Consider the following 21,454-nt stretch of genomic DNA (forward strand, 5'->3'; position numbering starts at 1 on the left):
CGTGCATGTATGTGTGTGTGTGTGTGAGAGAGTGCTGTCAAATTGCTCTCTCAGACCTGTCTGGTTGATATAACACAGCTATTGCTGCAATGTCCCAGATGTGGAGGATCATTGCACGGCAGGAGGTCTGACACACTCACAAACACACACACACACACCATTTTTAAAGTGTGTTAACAAGCACATACTACCATCTTTTTTCGTGATACTGCAAATTCAGTATCACAGTGAAAAAAAAACTGTACAGCCACTGGTTTCTGATCATGACGAGGTTTCCCTCCGCCCCTGTCACTGCCTCTCTATGAACTCACTCTGAGTACATGAGTGACCATATGGAAAGGGGGCAGTAAACTATGTACCTGTTAACATCAGGTTTGATTTATCTCACATAAAAGACCCGTACATAGACGTTTACCTTCAGGAAGGGAATGACGAACGGCCTCAGAGGGAAGTTGGTGGCCTCGTGAAGTTTGGAGTGAAACTCCTCAATAGTGAGGGTGGAGTTCTGTGCAAGACAACAGAGAGAGACAGACAAAGAGACACAGTCAAGACTCGATAGGAAATAGGGAATAGGAAAAAAAAAAAAAAAATTACTAGAAACATATGGCAAAAAAAAAAAAAAAAAAACTAATTGACTAGTTGAATTAAAGGAGAGGTACACTGTTTATTTGGTTGTTTTACTTTGTGATTAAAAATGTTTATGAGTAACTTGACCATGAACGCACCACGAGCCCCAACACGAGGCTGCGCACTCTCTCTCCGATCTCCGGCGAAATGTCGTTGCCGAACTGCTGCAGCGTGGTCAGGAAGCGCTTCAGCTTGCAGAGCTGCCGGGCGCCGCACGCCGGCGGGAGCTGCTGGTTGGACAGCGAGGCCGTGGAGGACATGGCCGGCCCGTTGCTGAAGCCGTTGGGAGTGGACGGAGCGCCGTTCAGCGACGTGGGAGAGTGGCTGCTCCCGTTCAGCACTGCAGATAAACAGACAGAAGGTAGACGCAACGCAAAACTGGGTCAGTAATGGAGGTGCCTGGGGGGGGGGGAGCCCTGATGGAGGAGGGAGAGGTGGACATTAAATATACACTGCAAAAACTCAAAATCTTACCAAGGATATTTGTCTTATTTCTAGTCAGAATGTAATTTCAAGTCAAAACAAATCTCATTATACCTAAAATAAGACTCATCACATAAAAAGTAGCTTGTTTTTATACTTTTTTTTTTTTTTTTTACTCATTTCAAGCCTATTTTCATTTGAAATAAGTAGAAAAATCTGATAGTGGAGCAAGTTTTTCTTTTTTATTACAAGCACAAAAAATTCCTTTTACTGGCAGATTTTTCTACTTATTTTAAGTGACAATTTGTTTGAAACAAGTGAAAATTATCTAGAAACAAGTACATTTTTAGGTGATGAGTCTTGTTTTAAGGGGAAAGAGATTAGTTTTGACTAGAAATGAGACATTTTGACAAGAAATAAGACAAATATTTTGAGTTTTTGCAGTGTAAGTAAAGAAAACAAAAGACTCAGCTTTGACACTGTGCCAAACAGTTTGTGACTTCACTGTGGTGCAGTTTTCTGCCAGTTTGATTAAGCGCTAAGCGTGTGTGCATTTGTGTGTGTGTTTGCAATAACTTCAGCTGTCTCACAAGTGGTACATTAGTACATTTGACCCCTTCCACTCCCCCCACCCCCCACCCCCCATATCAGTCTATTCCGCCCTGCTCCTCACCCTCTCCCCCCCTCCAACTCACTCACTCACTCACTAGGACACAACTATAAGAGGAACTTGTTAAAGAGGTGCCAAAAATAGTCCTGTGGCCCATGTTACTTTTATTCCAGTAGCAGGTGTGTAGCCAAATCCGGACCTGCACCTGTCCACCAGCTGAAAGTAGATTTGCAGCTTTAAGGGTTCAGAATAGACACAGAACTCATGCACATATATAATCACTGGCATATTCTGCTTAATGCAGGCACAAACAAACTCACAAATACACAGGAGTTCACGCACGCATATTTGACCTTTCCTCTGTTTTCATATTTTCATGTCGGGAGCCAAATGAGATGTGATTTATGAATGGGTCTTTTTAAATCTGTCTCTCGTAGTTGTAAGCTTATATTTTGAATGTGCATTATATCTGTGCAGCAGCTCTAATTTAATCTTTTCGAAATGTATTTACAGCTTTACAGCGTAGACTGGAGTGCTATACGCATCGCCCCCGAACTTGAAAACAAGGCTGTACACAGTTTAGCTGTCCAGCGCTTGTTGCTCTAATCTGCGGGTCGAGGGCCTGAACTCGTACGGACTGACCCATGTGATCCCGACAGGCAGCGCTTGTGTTCTGGCTTTAGAGAGAGGGAGAGGTGCAAGGAGAGAGCTTCTCTGCTGACCGCCTGCCACAACAGGTGAAACAACATGGGCCTGTCATTGCTATATAGGGAAGAAAGTAGTCTACACACACACACACCGCAACACCACCCGTGGCTGATGTCCCCCCGTACCCACCGCCGCCGCCTGACCAGCTGGTAAACAACACAGACGCACTCACACTTGCACCCAAAGACACTTGTCCCATGAGCAAGGGCATTCTGCACACCCAAAGACACGCAAATACACGCACACCGATGGATGCCTGCAGAGACGCACGCACACCTGACACACAAGTGACTTCAACACTTGTGGAAGAAACACATATTTGGAATTTCTTTGTCATACAACGTGTCGGTGGCAGTTGACTTAAGAGGGATTAAATGTCTGTAGATGGCAAAAGTGTATTCACTTGAATTTCTTATTGATGGTTGAATAATTTTACTTTAAAGTGTTGCAAGTTTTAACAACATAAAGTGAAATACTGATGAAACCAGAGTTATATGTGACCTCGACTGTCACTTAGAGGAGAAAAATGAAAAGTTTTAAGAGTTGTCAGGGGCAGTTTTTGCTTTTGCTTGACAGAGAGAGATAGAGGATGTCAATCAATGTGCAACAAAGATCCACCTTGAACACAGTTATGTGATATAAAGGTTGACATCGAGGTCACTGGTTGCTCTAATTTACTGCAGGTTTAAAGGGATAGTTCAACATTTTGGCAAACTGGCCCATTGTCATAATCCCTATAGTTTTAGGAGTAGGTTCGTTACCTTTAATTGTCGGTGCAAGCTATTTTTAGAATGGCGGAGCAGAGCCGCGAGCTGCTCAGAGCTACGCTTGTCCACCAGAAGGGGTTGTGTATTTGATGAGTTTGATGAGGGAAACCAAGTAATCCCATGAGCCTCCGTAGCGTAGCTCTGAGCAGCTCGCGGCTCTGCTCCGCCGTTCTAAAAATAGCTTGCACCAACAAATAGAGGTAACAAACCTACTACTAAAACTATAGGGATTATGACAATGGGCCAATTTGACAAAATGTTGAACTATCCCTTTAACATCAACATGACATTTGACCTACAAAAAACGAAACTCTAGGCTAAGATATAGCATGTCAGCTCTGCACAGAAGAATTATTTACAATGCTGTAGAAACGTGCTAACAATAATTACAGCTCTCCTCCTTAATGCTTACGGTGAAATGAAGAGTTGTTCCAGTGCTGGTTTCCTGGTTTTAACTGCCTGCTGATGTCACTTATCAACACACATGGGTCATCTTCAAGTCAAAGAAAACACACATCTTACATCGGCATGTAAGCCAAATAACGTACATGAAAAAGTTCAAGGTTAAGGTGAAGGTAATACTGAAAGTAAATGCACAGTGACTTTCAGTGTCATTCATTTTCTGAAAGATCCTTACTTGATTTACTCGTGGTGGGGGTGAATGAAGCGCTGCGATTGGTTGCTTGGCTGACAGCCGGGGGTGGTGGAGGCATGGTGGGTGGGGTGGACCTGGGCTGGGTTTTCACATCCGCAGGTGAATCTGGCATTGTTCCAACCTTCTGCACTCTGCTACCTGAGATGATGAAGGGAGAAAAAAAGAAAGAGAGAGGGAACAGAGACGATCATCATGATGGAGCATACAAAAAAAATAAAAAAAACGATCACACTTTCAAAGTGGAGACAGCTGGTTAAGGAGGAGAGAGCACTGACATTTTCACCTGGGAACCATCGATTGTTTCCTTAAACCAAAAGCCCCATAAAAAGAAGCAAAACAAATCAATGCAGAGAGTGGAAATGAATCCAAACTTGTATTGTGTTGGAGATTCATGGGCCTGGGAGACATACAGTAACACCTGCTCACTCGCTCAGCTGCTGCTCACTGAAATCCCCCCTTGTCTTCCCTCCCTCTCTCCCTCTCTCTCCCTCTCTCTCTCCTTCTCACATACATGCTCCATGTAGCTCTGACATCCCAATCAGTGCCCCTCCACTATAACCTCCAACCCTCACACACACACACACACACTCTCCTACCCCGCCTGTCCCCTCTCGTCCCCCTAGTTCAGACAGCCGGCTTGACAGCCAGTGACAAGTGCAGCTGGATCTGCTGCTGTCCATCACTGTGTGGACTGACCGGCTTTCAGCAGAGCTCCGTCCTGCTATACCAGAGGCTCCACTGTCCTCTGCCAGACGCCCTGCCAGCACCAAACAAGGCAAGGCAAGGCCAGGCCGGGCCGGGCTCTGCATCGCGAAGGGAAATGAAATGAATGGTACAGCAAAGCAAAGGGGGCATGGGAAGAAAACAGGACACAGGGTCGGTGGATGTGCCACGTCCACGGGCCCGTGAAAGGAGCTGGCATATGTTCTGTAGTCATGTCAGAGGGCACCGTGCCTTCTATACATAGCCCTTCTTCCACTGAAATCACTGTCATGCACAAATCTGAACTCTGCATCCATAAGCAGCAGCAGCAGCGGGGTCTATTATTTGATGATGTATCTACGGAGTATCGACCGTCCTTCCGTCTGTGTGTCCGTCTGTCGGTGCAGCTGCTGGAATCAGATCCTCCTGCGATGTAAACCTGAGCTGAGAGGTATGATGACTTTTACACCCCCCCCCCCCCCCCCCCCCCTCCTTCCTCGCCGTGAGGAGATAGCTCTTAAGTGTGTGTACATGTGCGACTAGCAGAGGGTGCGATAAATGCGCGCTATGCGAGGAACAACAATGCGATCGATACGCATCGCAGTCGATAGATCAGCACAGAAATGTACTCTGTTATATAGACTGCACATGTACATACATAATGGAAGAACAAGGGGGAGAAAAGGGCCTCCAGTATATTCTGCCAAGGCAGATGTAAACCACATTGTAGAATTTATGTGGCATTCATTGATTCTTAAACATCTCTCGAAGGATTTCCTCTCCGCTCTCTGTTTTTCCTTTTCTCTCTTTCAGCTGTCTCTTAACGTATCACAGCAGGAGAGGAAAGGGGGAAAAGAAATCTATATAATAATAAAACAATTTACTTCAGAAATTAGCCAGTGATAAAATCTTTTATCTCACACCTCTATGAATATTAATAAATCAGAACTACACCTCTGCTCTCGTTTTGATCTCCTGTTTTCAGCTGCAGTGTTAACACAGCGTCGTCACCAACTAACATATTAAATCACCGTCACGTTAATGTGTTTTTCATTTCACTTCTCCCATGAGCCAGCCACGAATCCAGTGTTTTCCTCTCCGCAGAGCTCCTGCCTCAGTTGGCCTCGGTCCTCGGTGTTAGCCTATTTCTCAGAGCTCACGTAGAGGCGTTCAACAGCTGGTGTCTGTATTTAAAGAGTGCCACTCTGGAGTGTGCTGCATGAGGCCCATTGACACAGTGATCCTCAAGAACACGAGGGGCACTCCGCTGTTTGCCCCATGCCAGACGCTCTGAACATAAACACACAAGGTTGTAGATAGGAGGCAGACGGATCCCGCTGGTATAAATAGATGCAGCCATTCTCTCCTATACCGCCTTAAACACACAAACAAGCTTCTCTGTGCTACTGAATTGGAGGGCTGGCTCCTGTGGGGAGGGAGGGAGGCAGCCATATGTTTCAGCAAACCTCCTCTTTGATCAGATTTCACTTTGCCACTTTATGTAACGTGTTACCGTGGGACATTTATAGAGTACACATCGGGAAACAAAAAGAGATCCCAACAATTACATGAACCTATTGTAAAAAGTACTTCGCAAGAATGAAGCTTTGTCCGCAACTTGACGGGGAGTGAAGCTACGGCTTTATGTAAATAAAGAAGAAGGGTGACATAGAATTAAAATGCCTTTGTGACTTTCTCTTGCACAAGAACTATTTTTGTCAGATCTTGGAGGAGGAGGCGGAGGCGGAGGAGAGGAGAGGAGAGGAGAGGAGAGGAGAAAGGAGGAGAGGAGAGGAGAGGAGAGGAGAGGAGAGGAGAGGAGAGGAGAGGAGAGGAGAGGAGAGGCGAGGCGAGGAGAAAGGAGGAGAGGAGAGGAGAGGAGAGGAGAGGAGAGGAGAGGAGAGGAGAGGAGAGGAGAGGAGAGGAGAGGAGAGGAGAGGAGAGGAGAGGAGAGGAGAGGAGAGAAGAGGAGAGGAGAGGAGAGGAGAGAAGAGGAGAGGAGAGGAGAGGAGAGGAGAGGAGAGGAGAGGAGAGGAGAGGAGAGGAGGATACGGGGACCGCCCTGTCTGTCTGTCTGTCTGTCTGCTCCCACCGTGGGATTATAGACAGCTGTTTAATCTGACCAGCTACAGGGACAGGGCGCACACGTACACACACTATGCTCTGGATTTCACTTTTAATACATTAGGAAGTCTGCTAGGTCTGAAGTCCCATCTGTGTCCATCTGTCCTCCTATTGTGTTTTGTTTTTTCTTGTTTTTTTTTGGATGAAGGACAACACACTTGCCGATAGAAGTATATAAAAAAAGACAGAGGTGTACCAGTTCAGTTAAAGCGGACCTGTGGTTAAGGTCCAGGTCTGGACCGCGCTCCCCTGTCTGCGAGCCCTGATCTATTTCCCCCTACAGGTTTTTATCCGAGTCTCTGAGAGGAGCCACTTTGCGATCAATACGGCTGAGAATAGATCTGCTCTGGATACAGACACACTGCTGTATCTGTCCCAAACACTCACTGTTGAACAATACGCCGAAAATAAAACAATATAACACAATCATTACCTACCTCTCTGCCGCTGTCTGTGTCTGTCTGTGTTTCTCTGACTCTCTGAACAGCTGTATGTCTGCACGTTTGACGTAATCGGGGCTAAAAGATTGCTCACCAAAGACAGAGTCTGCCATCTGAGTTCTAAAAATGTTCTCTGTCTTCCACTCTCCCCTTGTGCAATGATGAAACAAAATGAAAAACAATTCACTCTGAGACTCACAAAACCAAATGTAATGTACTGTACAACTGCACGCACACACATGCACACACACACGCACACATAAAGCACTATGGTTAAATCTGGAGGGGATCATTGTAGATTTAAAGATATATACCTTCATTAAAGCTCCAAATACCATCCTGTGCTGACAAGTCATTGAAAGGCCGCTCAGTCACTGGTGGTGCATGTTGGTCTGATTCCACATTGGCATATGTCCGTGTGTTGACTGCATGTCTGTGTGTGTGTGTGTGTGTGTGTGTCGGTGTGCGTAAGTGAATGTGTGTTTGTTCCTCCTGCACTGGAAATACAGCTGCAACTTATTAGCTTTAGCTAACCACGGCAGAACAGTCCCCTTAAATCCCCCCTGTCTATTCAATCTTGCGCACTCCACAGAGCCTCTTGCCAGTGACCACATAGCCTTAAAACTCTCCCTCTGTCTCTCGCTCCTTACATCCCTCCTTCGCTCCCTCCCCTCCCCTCCCCTCCCTCCCTCCCACTGTAATTCCCCCAGTCTCCAGGAATGCTGTTGTTTTTAATTTCTCCCAGCTGCTCTGGCTGGCTGCCCAGCCGCCTGCCTTCCCACATCTGTTCCCTATCAGGCCGCTGAGGAGTCCACACAAACAGAGCCTGAGCCCCTGGCCCCCCAGCCCCCCACCAGGCCTTCATATCAAAACATGGGGATTGTAGCCCTGTGTGCCTTGGACCTGAGACTTACGGATACAGCACCTACAGCTCCCTCCGCTCTCATACTACCAGCTCCAATCCCATTCAGAAGAAAGAGACGCCCGACATCTGCAGCACAGAACCGACATGTCAACTTCCTTTGACCTAAAGCGATCGACAAGAAAGAACATGTTCGCTTTCTGTTTGTCACCCAGTTCTATACTTTCACAGTGTATGTTTTGCTATCAGTTTGAAAGGCCAAACTATGTCACAGGTGTGTGTGTGTGCATGTGTGTGTACGCACATGCTGGAGTGTGTGTTTGTGTGTCAGCGCACAGGCTGCTCCTGCAGACAGATCCCAGACTCCACTTCATCTTAAACTGATTTAGAGCTCAGAGGCTTTAAAGCCCTCACTAATGACAGGGTGGGAGACAGGCCTGTACAGTGCATGCGTACACACACACCACACACACACACACACACACACACACACACCCCCAGATAGATTCACAGATGTACTGTATGCACACATACATACATACGCACAAGTTTGCAGCCTGCAGATGCCGCGCCGGACACAAACACACAATTCCTCCTGTTACTTGAGAATCTCTGTGATAGTACACATGCAGCGCCGGCTGAACAAACACGCTGAACAAAAAACAAACGAGGGGTGGGGTGGGGGTTGGATGGGGGGGGGGGGGGGGGGGGCTGCTTCTCCTTAATAAGCACTGACAAAAGCCATCCTGTCTTTGATCAGATTATCAAGAGCACTATAGTTTTTTTTCCAAGTCAAAAAGCTTCGTCCTTTTCGCTGAATGGGTAAACTAAACTGGCAGGAAAAAAAGCGAGGATGACTTCGGGAGGAGCGGGGAGTGAGGACGGATTAAAGACAATTCATCTGGGGCCAGAGGTGCTAAGGGTAAAGGAGTTGTATTTCTGTCTCTCCGAGCTGCACGGAGCCTGTCATACAGTGCTTATATCTGTGAAAGCTGTTATTGATGTAATTGTATTGAAGTTCTAGCGACCATCTGTTCTCCTCTGGGAGGGCCTGGCTCCTCTCGTCGGCAGTGAAGTGGTTATGTGCAGCATATCACTGCTGCAGACGTGCTCACAGAGAAAAAACTTCCTTTTCAGATTTTCCCAACGGCTGCTAATAAAATCCAGATGCTAGACTGGAGCTGTTTCTGCCTGGCTCCCTCACGCTCCCTCCTCCTTCTCTCCTCCCTCTCCATCTTCTGTCCTTCTACATCTCTCCTCTCCTCCTCCTCCTCCTCCTCCTCCTCCTGTCCCCCTACACTGCTAATCATTTATTCTGCTCTTTTCATCTACCTCTCCTTCCTTCACGCCCTCCCTCCATCCATCTATCCTCCGCTCCGTCTTTCTCTCCAGCCACTAACACAGAGCCATTCCTAAATAAAGGAAAGAATTTGTGACATTCAGCCGAGGCGAACTGTGCCAAGAACAACTCCCAGGCCGGCCAGACACATCTGGAGTGTGTTATAGGACCGAACTGGGCACTGGTACCAACGCTGGCCCTCCCACCACACATGCACACACACGAGAAAACAGTCACATACAAACTGGACTGCATGTATTTCCACTACAGAGCTTGTTGTTTTCGCTATCTCACCAGACAGCCCAGCAGCTGAGGGCGCGATGGAATCCTCTGTTGCACTTGTACTGCGTTGTTTACACTTCCTCGGCAGCCGTAGTAGAGTATGATGTTTAAATGCAAAAAAAATGTGCAAGTACATGCCTGCATGCATGTATTTCTCTGTACGAAATGCATGCATGTGTGTTGTGCTTCTGTCTGTGTTTGTATCTGTGTGCGTCTGTATGTGTGTGTGTGTGTGTGTGTGTGTGTGTGTGTGTGTGTGTGTGTGTGTGTGTGTGTGTGTGTGTGTGTGTGTGTGTGTGTGTGTGTGGCTCCAGGGTCTCTGTGTGAGAGGAGTTGAACACCTGAACATCAATAACTGTCATGTGGGCCACCTGGGACCCCACAGCCAGCTTGCACCATGGGCACACAGCCATCACCAGCACAGCTGCCACAGAGAGAGAGAGAGAGCAAGAGAGAGAGAGAGAGAGAGAGAGAGAGAGAGAGGGGGATGAGATATAGGGAGGAAGTAGGAGGCTTGAAAGAGACACACACATTTGAGGAAGTGGCTGTGTATGTACATCTGGGAACGGGCCAGAGAGACAGAAAAAGGCAGACAGACACGAGCAGAGAGAAGGGTTTACATGTAGCTTCTGCTCTGCATGATAAGTCTCCTTTGTTCCCACTCATCTACATCTTCTTTTCCTCGTCCTGTCAGCTGTGCGCCTAATTTTGCCAGCTGAGAGCTCAGCCTCGGGCTGCCACGATCCTACATCAGATCAGACTTCCTTTTATCTCCCCTCTTTCATATGAGCGCTGTTTTTGTGGGCTTCATCATCAGATATGACATAATTCATCTCAACATCCACTCTTCATGCACACGGCATGAAACGGAGTTCTGCACCAACTTTTTTTCCCACGTCTCTGAGAGCTGACCTGCCTAAACCTGATCCGGCGTTGCCAAAAATGTGAAATCCGTGCCCAACCTGATGTAACGTTGTTTCATTCCTGACAGTAATGCAACACACTGGCTGCAGCCTGTTCTTCCCACTGAGCATTGCATATCTACTTGAAACACATGGCATGTGTGGCTGCAGATGATTGTCACGGCGAGATAGAGAAAGATGAATCTCCAAAATGAATTATATTTGAATGTAACTGTGATCCGGGGCCTGACTGGAGCATGACAGAAACCCACCAAAACATCTGGTCACGAAGCAGAACTCGGAGTAAATCTCATTAGGGATATCACATGGGCTCAGGTGTGAATCCTGTCGTTGATTGTCTCAAACTGTATAGAATATATAGAACCGATAATCATCAATACATCCCAAACAAAAATATTGAAGTCATATCAAGGAAAGTGGCCTGACCCTCCAAGGATGTTCACAATGACTGCGCTTACGTAAAGAAGCTCCCCCATCCAAACACCTGCAGCCTCACCCAGCACCAATTAGCTCATCAGGCTTTTAATTACTCTGTTAATTGCGTACAGGCAGCATGAAGGGCAGCCTGGGAATAGGGCAAGGGGGGCCTCCTGAGGACCCAGCCTGACAAGCCTGACAAACAAAGAGGAGGTTTTCTACCAACAGCAGCCACAACAGATCGGCTCTAGAGGCTGGGAGGAGGAGGACGAGGAGGAGGAGGAGGAGGAGGAGGAGAAGAACACGAGACAATAGGTCCAAGTGCTTCATCGGCGGCTCCGTAGCACCGGGTGATATCACTTCCTGCTCTGATCAGTTCGCCATGGAGGCCCGAGACTGTGAAGTGAGTGATGAGCGAGGCTGGGGGAGAGCAGCACAGACACGTAGGAACATGGGAGAAAACGGAGCGGGGGCCATATAACGAGAGTTATGTGCACATCTGTGAACAGCTACGCTACATCTGGATTAGTTCATATTGGTCACAGGAGGGCGGGGTGGTGGGGGTGGGGGTGAGGGGGGGTGGACGAGGGGCGGGTGGGTTGAGTGAGTTGGAGGGGTTGTTGCTGAGAGGAGCAAGCGTGGGAATGTCCCACTGTTAAGTTTCGGGCCATGTGGGCTTATTGTATTTGTGGGAGAGTTAGACTGGAGTCTCCACAGAGTGACCTGTCTGTCATAGAGCTCTGCGATAACACAAACATCCTCTTAACTGCGCACAGTCTGGGCGCACACCCATGCAAACAGGACCCCGAGGCGAAGCGGGCATGAGAAATCCCCCCGCTTGTTTCTCTCTCCTCGCGTTATTAAGCATTTATTTATCCGTCCTCTGTAAAATGTCTGTATCTATCGATCCTTCAGGCTTCGGCCCTGTCTCTCCCACTCTCACGGCAGATGTCCCTCTGCTCGATTTCTTCCAGGAGCAGTGTTTGAGGAGGTGTATCCAGGAAACAGTGGCCGGCGCTCACTTCCTGTGTGACAGGTGTGCGATGGAGGCCTGACAGCTGCTGTCCGGCTCCGCTCTTCCCCTCTCTGTATCCCTTCTCTCCTGTTTCTCCCTCTCTTTGCAGCCAGCTGCAGCAGAGAGCAGCTCTGTTTGTTCTTACGTCACTGCTGCTGCTGCCTGCTGATTTATGGAGCACAAAAGACTTAGATTTGACCCTGGCAACATGCACACATACACATGCACACACACACCATGGCAACTGCAGCATCTCTGTCCTTCCTTCCTCATAAACCCACCACCACCCAAAAAAAAAAAAAAAAAATCTTTGCATGTGTGTAAAACAGAATGTGTGAATCGTCGCTGCCTTGTTTCTCTCCTCACGTCTCCTCGCTCTTACGCTTTGTGCACCGTTAAAAAACCTGACACTGAGCTGTCACTTACAGCTAAGATAGGACAACAAACAGCAGATTAGTCATTCTCCTACTTGATGTCATGTATTTCATTTCATTCAGTGTTAAATGTCTGCTCTGTCACTATGGAGCTGTCAGCGCTGACAAAACTGTCTGTAGCCTCAACTGCTCCCCAGTCTGCCAGCGACTCTCATACCTCTTCATTTGGCCTGCAGGCACAGCAACAATAGCTTCTGACATTAGCCAGGCATCGGTAGGGTGTTCTGCATTATCCTGCAGGACCCCGTAAGGTTTCACTCACACACACATACACACACACGTTGAGCACACAAACCACTGAGAAAGTTGGGAAGGGAGAGGGGAGGAGGGCATCCATGTGACAGGTTAGAGAGAAGCTCTGACAGTTTCTCCATTTAGCCTACAGCCAGCCTCATGCTGGAAGCTGCCGAAATAAATACCAGCGACTCCTCTGGGACGCACGCCGACTACGGGACGCCGCCGCCGCTGCCGAAAAAACAGAGCGAGCGGGAGAAGAAAGAGAGTGACTGTGGTGCCAATAACATGCTGATTATGTGAGCTAATTGGCAAATTAAGACGACCCGCTGTCAAGTCATGCATGGTCAAAGTCGGCGGACGGCGGCAAGAGACACAATAAATAAATCGACGGTTCCCTTTGTGATTCATGTGAACTTAGAGTGAAATAAAATATGATAAAAAACTCCATTTGAGTCTCAAGACTGAGTTTACCCAAGATATGAACTTTCCCACTAGATAATACAACACAATCGAGGCTATTTTAAAAGAAATGTATGGCTGCCAACATAATCACAACACTGGTGTTTATCTAAAAGCCGACAGAGGTGTGTAATGACCGCTCCTTTAACCGTAACTGAGAGGGCAGCGTGTATCGCTAATGGGATGATCTCTTTTTGAGGCTGCACTTGAAAGACCGAGTGGGAACCATCAAACACACGGCCCCCCGACGCCCCGCTGAAGCCGCTGGTGACTGCAAAATGCCAGACGACGACGACGACGACGACGGCTCGCTCCTACAAAGTGACCACTGCTCTTTGACACATCACAACAAAATCTCTGACCTTCCTCTCGTTGCACTTCAGAGACCTCTAAGAAGTTAAAATGTCCGTTTCCTAGTGAAATTAGTACTTTACACGGGGCTGTGCTTTCATCTGAAGGGGGAGAATTTGTCTGTGTGTAGAATTTGTCGGTGTGTGTGTGTGTGTGTGCGTGTGTGTGTGTGTAGAGAGAGAGACAGAGAGGCAGAGGAAGGAAGGCTGGAGCCAAGATTAAGGTCTGTACAACTAACTGGTAACACAACCGCACTCAGTGGCTCAGCCTCCCATTTGAAGAGAGACGGAACCATCTGTGTGGCACAGGATCTGTTTCCAGGAGATAACGGCGTTTTTTTTTTAATTTCACAAATACAGTACACGAACAGAGAGAGAGAGAGAAAGGGGCGAATGTGAATGTGAGAGACGTGCCTTCCTTCCCAATCTCTGCCTGCCTGCTCCGGCTCATTCCGCAGAGAGAACTTCCCTCCATGTCCAGAGAGGACGACGACCAAGGCCTTAATAACTTCAGCCCTGTGTTCCTTTTCTGCTTGTTTACTCGCTGCCTGTGATAAAGGGGCCGCGGCGTGGGGCAGGAGGAAAGGGAGGGATTCATTATATCAGGTAGCGGTGGCGATATGAACTTCCCATTCTCTCTGCCGCTCTGTCCATTTGGCTTGATTAAAATAGAGCTCAGCGCTACCGTAGATTAGCCCAGCTGTTTCCTGTGTCTGACTCTGATCTGAACACACTTCCTAACCATGAAGAAAAGGAGGCGGGGGGGGGGGGGGGGGTGGGCGGGAGGTGAGAAAGGTTCCACGGGGAGAGAATGGGCCGTGGAGGAGAGGAGGGTCAAAGGGAGGTCACAGGTCGGCGAGCAAGTGAGGAAGGAGAGCAGGAGGTGAAACAGGCACAAGACAAGGAAAGGGAGGAGGAGGAAGAGGCTTTTATTTTCCCTGGGCTGCGGCTGTCGGCGGTTCACTTCTACTGTACACGCGAATTCATCGGTGTTGTGACATTTGTTTGCTTTTCGCATTCAACATGGAGTATTTCTGTGCACTGGAAATGTGCCTCCCCTTTTGAAATGCATAATTGAGGGTGCAATTTGTCAATGCTGTATATGTTGTAGTCATTTTAAGTAGAATGATGAAAAAGTCAATTCAACAAATCATTTTCCAGAAATGCGCGGCGATAAACGGCGAGTTTTCACCCCTTGAATGTCACAGATAAGATAATTGGAGGATTTCATCTGAAATGTGAAGAAAAGACACCTGATAATTCGGCTGGATGCAAAACAGGCGTTATTACCACAGCTGTGTGAGCGTGTGTGTGCGCTGTATGCATGTATGTCGAGAGCCTGTGTACATTTAGGGAAGAAAAGAAAGAAAGAGTGATATTTCACACACACACACACACACACACACACACACACACACACACACACACACACACACACACACACACACACACACACACACACACACACACACACACACACACACACACACACACACACACACACACACACACACACACATTTGGGGTTTTACTTGGCCTCCACCCTCTGCTCTGCTCCCACGCTGTGGCGTCGGCAGGCCACTCATCCAGCCAGTGTGTTTCTCATTCCATCAGATGTTGGGAAGCTGTTCGCTTCTCTTTGCTCGACTCTCTGACATTCTGCAGCTCCCCAGAGAGGCTGGGCAGTCTTGTCACAGTAATGTCAAACACATGTGGAACAGACCAGGGCAGAACAGACCAACACACACACACACACACATACACACATACACATGCACAGGATGGAGCAGAAGGCAGCCAGAACCACACTGGTCTTTCCCCACCATGTATTAGGATAAACAGCAGTGAAACCATAGAGATTCAGCGCCGGGGAAAGTTCACTTCATCACTCGCTCCCATATTCAAGCGAAAAACGCACAAATTTACACACTGATCTCATACTGAACAACAACAGGCTCTGTGGCTCGGCTGTGTGCATTGATGCTGCCGTCCATCCCTATAGTCATAGCAGTAGGTTTGTTACCTTTATTTGTCGGTGCAAGCTATTTTTAGAACGGTGGAGCAGAGTCGTGAGCTGCTCAGAGCTACGCTACGGAGGCTCATGGGATTTCTTGGTTTCCCTCATCAAACTCATCAAAGACACAATCCAACAACTCCAAAACGCTCTGGTGGACAAGTTGTGAGTTGTGACCTGCACATTCACCACGCTATGAGATAATAACAGAACGTTATGAGACAGAGTTGTTTTAGAGATAAATTCATGCAAAACCACTGATGCGCGTTGCCTTCAGGGACAGTTTTTCAGCAAGCAGTCTCTGTATTTTACCTTGAAAACAACTCTGTCTCGTAACGTTGTGTTATTATCTCATAGCGTGGTGAATGTGCAGGTCACAACTTGTCCACCAGAGCGTTTTGGAGTTGTTGGATTGTGTATTTGATGAGGGAAACCAAGAAATCCCATGAGCCTCCGTATAGCGTAGCTCTGAACAGCTCGCGGCTCTGCTCCGCCATTCTAAAAATAGCTTGCATCGACAATTAAAGGTAACGAACCTACTGCTATGACTATAGGGATTATGACAATGGGCCAATTTGCCAAAATGTTGAACTATCCCTTTAATGATCTTTAATGGTGTCTGACTGTTGCTGTTTCTTCACAGTGAAACAAACGGAGCGGAGGGTGCGCTTTCCAGCCTCTTATTTTGAAAAAGTCCTTATCTATTGGAGCCTATTGTTCTCACTCTGGAAACAAGGCTGCGTGAACACACAACATCTAATCTGAGAAAAAGAGAGCCATGTTCTTGAGTGACAACTTGTGTCACAAAGAAATTATTCAGAGCACATAAAGGACATGTTTGTTGTGTTGATACTTGGGACTTTACAAAGCTTTTTCTACCTTGTTTTGCCATAAAAATACAATGTTATTAATCATTCATGTCTTTTACTTAGGGCTGCATTGTGTAAGACTAGAAAAACAATTGACTGAAAAGAAAGAAGAGGAGGAAAAAAGCATTTTCTACTTCATTTTTTTCTTCTGTTTTAGTTCACAACAGCCACAGTTCACAACTAATACACGTGCAACACGTCCCTAGCAGATATCGCTTCTATTCAATAAGGTCATATGATATCCATAACACAGTACAGTCCAGCTGTTTGTTGACTTCCAGGAAGGCCATGGTACACACACACACACACACACACACACACACACAGGCCTGATGTCTTTGGCTTGTGTCATCCACTTGGCTTGCTTTGTTTGTGATGGCCCAGGTGTCTGTGTTGTGCTGACCACCTGACCGGCTCACTGTGCTCACAGCTCCCGCCCACCCGAGGCCATCTGCTCCGCTCATTAATTAGGAGATAGCCGGTTTCACCTGCACTGCCCGCATTTAGTTCACAATAATTACCACACACACACACACAGACACACACAAGAGACACACAGCCACATGCACAAAGCACAGTCAACAAGCCCACGCACTCGTACAGTAAACACATCAGCTGTACCCAGATGGACAGGGCTGTTTCACCTGCACCAGATGACACAAAAGCTGCTAGACTTTGAGAAGATGGAGAACGGTGATGATGACTTTCACCGCCTCCTTCTGAAATATAACACACTGATTCACACAGCTCATTAACACCGGCACATGCAAGAAAAACAAAAGCATTGTGCCTTTTCCTCAAACGGCATCAGTGACTCGGAATAATGAAGCAAGAAAACAAACTGTGGCTTTGCCTGATGCTGTTTCAGGTTATCTGTCTTTCTGTTGACATCCTGTGGTATGTGCTCTTCTGCAGGCCTGTATAAACCTAGAGATAGCACGTCCATGCACCTGTGGTACATGGGAACTGAATAAACACTTGGCAGGCAGGGGTCAAGGGTTTTTTTTTTTTTTAAAGAAAGCTACTTAATGATGAAGTGTGGCGGAGCAGGCAGCCTGGCCCGGGGGTCGGGGGCTGGGGGCCGAGGGAGGAAGGGATGCTCGCTTGGTGGTGGTGGTGGTGGTGATGGAGGTATAATGTGCGGTGAGGCAGGGGTGTCTGCACTGCGGTTTCACCTCTGCAACCCCCCCTCCCACCCCACCACCCCAACCCCCCTCTCCATCCATTGTTCAAGACTATTATCAACTGTTCAATTATTCAGATGATATTTACCAGGGCCAATTATACAGGGCCGCGTCCTGCAGAGAAAATGGCCTGAGTGTTTTACTGTTGCACTCACAGGCGGAAGAGTGCGCTGCTGAGGCTGTTCAAGTGTGTGTGTGTGTGTGTGTGTGTTTTGGGGGGAGCGGGAGGGGAGGGAGGGAGGGAGGGGGGGTTGGTTGGTTGGTTGAAACCTCTGGCTGGACTTGTTTCTACTCAGGGAGTGTCACCACAGTCAATCAAACATCATGACTTTAGCTTTTTCTTTTTTTAACTGTCGGGTTTGGGTTTGTTTCCTTTCGGTCGCTGGAGAATTTCCGTTAAACAGCTTCTCTGCCTTTTTTTTTGTTGTTGCTTTAATTCACAGACTATAACAACACAAACGCTCAACACAAGAAGACGACGGGTTAATCGAGTTTCTAATTGCTTTGTTACACAGGAGTGGACGCCACTGATGTATCATGGGGAAAGTGGAGGGCTGCTCTGACTGAGGCACCAACCACAGGGTTCAGTTGAGGGTAAACGTCTGAACGTGTCCCCTCCTCACACCCAGCGAGCGCCTCCCTCCACCCAGCCGGTCCAGGTGGGCAACAAGTTCATAGACCAAGAGATTTAGTGTCATCACTTTGTCTCAACATCACTTTGATGTGCAGCACTGACTGTTGAAGCAAACACCTCTAAGTCTTTCTCTCTCTCTCTCCACCTCAGCCCTCTCACCACATCTCCATGATGACAGTGAAACAACAGAGCAAGTAAATAAATAGAGATGAGCGCTATCAAAAACCATAACAAAGAATAAAAACATTAAAACAACAACTATCATACTGATACTACAGTTTCCAGCACAGTCCACGTGTCCATGTTTCTACATTTAACCTTTTATAAGGAACAATTACATCCTTAGAAATTTGGTATTTCTAAGAAACACAGATTTCTTCCTATGTTTTAGAGCCTAAATAACCTGAACCAGGTCAAAAACAACCTGAAATGTAAAATAAAGGTACAATAAACAGAATCACAGTCAGAGCTACAACAAACATGGTGTTCAACTTGTCTGAGCCCTTAAATATGAACCTTAACTTGCACTGTCACTATGAGAAAACAGAGAATCAGAATCACAACCACAAGCCCCTCCAAGTGCCTTTTAAAAACCAATTCACACCAATAGGAAATGTAATTGATTCGCTTCAGCACAGGCGACTTCGCAGGTTGTACTTACTTTGTGAAGGTCGAGGTCAAGCTGAGGTAATTGTAGCGGTGATAATCCACACCGAATAGTTTCTCAAACAGCTTTTATATCGTCTCAATCCTCATTATTTTTTGGGGGGACAGAAAGGAATAAAGCCTTGACTTCTAAATAGTGCGGAAACTGTTCAGGTATTATTCCCTTTTTGTTTTTCTTTATAATATTAAAAAAGGAAGAAGAGGCATAAGCCACAGTCTGTCACAAAAGAAAATGATTTTCTTTTTTTTCTTTCCTTTGGAAGTTCAAAAGGGCTCGTGACTTTCCAGGTTGAATAAATTATGAGGTATTTCTCTTCTCACTTAAATATCGTCAGAGAAAGAAATCAAATCAAAGCCAGGGGGGCTCTTGGGTCCTTAAGAACATTGATGTCTTTGGTTTTGCAGTTCGTTTGTTTTAAAGCAAACAGCTTCTTGTGTTGACGGTGATGTGGAGAGGAGAAAACAAGAAACAAAAATCACAATTTGTCCCAGTCCAGTAAATCCGCTCTCTTGCTCATTTTAACCATCCTACACAGAAGAAATCAGAGAGAGAGAAAAAAAAACACAGACGCAGTTTTTCAGCTGCTCGTCCTCTCTGTCCAGAACTGTTCACCGGTTTACACTGTGTCACTACAAGTCCACAAATCCTCTCGTCTCCCATGTAGGCTAAAATATATATATAAAAAAAAAACACGCAAATGATGAAGATGCGGCTCCTCTTGTCTGCAGGGTGCGTCTTTTATTCCTCCTCCTCCCCCTGTGACAACTTTCAAAGCCTCTTCCCCAGTTCACAGTTCAGCCACAGAGCCGTGCGTCAGAAACAGGTCCGACCACATAAATCCCACTCCTTTAAAAAATAAAAAATAAAACCAAAAAAGGGGGAATAAAGAAAAAAGAAAAGAGCACCGAGTCCTCTCAGCAGCCTGTGGACAGGCTACTCTACAACCACGTTTCTCTCTCTCTCTCTCTCTGTGTGTGTGTGTACGGTCCTTGTCCTCCTCTGACGCGCCGATCCTCCGCCGAGCGGTGTCTTCAGACGCTGATCTCAAATATTCACTTCTCCCAAAGAAAAAGAAATCACAATCAGCAGAGCATGGTGGAAGTTTTTCTTTTCTTTCTTTCTTTCTTTCTTCTCCCCCCGTGGATTCAAAAATTTGGATTATTTTTTTCCCCGACTTGTTTTGTCTTCACTGATGAGCGGAGCTGGCGGGGCCACTGTACGCAGTAACCGCGGCTCTCTCCTCCTCCTCCTCTCTCTCTCTGTCCTCGCTGTAGCCTTCTGTCTGCGTTTAAACACCATCTGGAGCTCCTAACCTCTCTCTCTCTCTCTCTCTCTCTCTCTCCACCCTGCTCTCTCTCTCTCTCTCCCTCTCTCTCTCGGGTACCATCAGAGGCAGGAGCTGGCAGCTATTGTACAGGAATCCTTCCTGAATTAAAGGAGATCCATATTGAGCAGCACAGAACCGAACAATAGTGCAAAAAAAAAAAAAAAAAAAAAAGATAATTATAGAAGCATATCTGCATGGGAGCTATGGGTTACACTTGGGCAGACAGCCCTGGCTATATTTATATCACACAAATGCGCAGAAGATGTACATATTATTAATCAATATACCTATAATATAACTAAAAAAACAGTCAAATCTGATGGGATCATGTCCAATAAATTCAGAAAGCAAAGCAGTCAAATGAAGAAAGCAGTGAACTGAGTGATAGGCTACAACAGTTTCACAGCCTCCCCCCACCCCCACCACCCCTGTCTGCCCGTGGGGGGCGCTGTTTCCTCACATCAGGACCAGGAGGACTGGGAAAGCAGAATTGACTCTATTAGGCTTCAGACTTTATTTACTTTATTTAACACTTGAAAAAATACAAGAATATCAATGAATGCAAAACAACGTCCCCTCCGTATGAACACGAACACACACACACACACACACACGCCAGTAAACGCAGCACAGCTTGTAAAGTTTCCTTTGTGCCGTCAGGTGTTGTGATGAATATAGTCGGCTGTGTGGATGGAGAGATGGAGAGATGGAGGACAGCATTTGTCTTCCAGTCTACTGTTTCCTTTTTATTGACGTGCATGTGTTATATGCCTCTGCTCCTGGCTGTAATTAGCAGCTCGTAATGCTGCATTGTGTTTGTCCCATTGTGCACAACACTACATATTGTCTTTAACCTTCATATATTTCATCACTGCTGCATGTTTACATCCAAACTGTTTCACATTCTTTGTGGTGACAGATTAAGCAGCAAATAACAATTATTTTTATTCACTGTCACTGATCAATCTTGTCAATTAGGGCCGACTTGTTTTTTTTGAGTAGTTGGCGGGAAATAAGCGAGGTGCTATCTTCAGATCGTTCACTTTTTGCCTGAGCAACCATCTGAAACCACATTTTTTTCAATTAGCAAACAGAGAAAATCAGCAAATTCTCTCATTTCGCAACATTTTCTCTTCATCAAAGGCTCAAACAATTAATTGTGCTGTCAGGCTATGAATTTATTAATTATCTGATTATTATTTTTCTGCTCTAATATGAGAATTGGACTTCTGGCTGACTTCAGGGTATTATCTATTAATGTGCATTGCCACTAAATAAACAGAGGCACAGAGAGAGGAGAGGAGCAGATAAAGGCAGGTACATCTGGTTTGTTTATAGTGAGAATCCTCCACCTGTCCACACTGGTCTGTTAGTCCCTCTGCCCC

General features: G+C 46.6%; 1 protein-coding gene across 1 annotated transcript in view; it reads right to left on the reverse strand.

The window, feature by feature from the left end:
• Nucleotides 1-18,886, reverse strand: part of cbfa2t3 (CBFA2/RUNX1 partner transcriptional co-repressor 3) — a 30,926-nt gene extending 12,040 nt beyond the window's left edge. The window contains 4 exon segments of the mRNA XM_083995322.1: nt 416-505; nt 726-967; nt 3,782-3,928; nt 18,737-18,886. Of these exon segments, the coding sequence (XP_083851448.1) occupies nt 416-505; nt 726-967; nt 3,782-3,902 (453 nt within the window). The 5' untranslated portion in view covers nt 3,903-3,928; nt 18,737-18,886.
• Nucleotides 18,887-21,454: the final 2,568 nt, after the last annotated feature.

Source organism: Trachurus trachurus, assembly GCF_905171665.1.
Source record: "Trachurus trachurus genome assembly, chromosome: 3".
Classification (NCBI taxonomy): domain Eukaryota; kingdom Metazoa; phylum Chordata; class Actinopteri; order Carangiformes; family Carangidae; genus Trachurus; species Trachurus trachurus.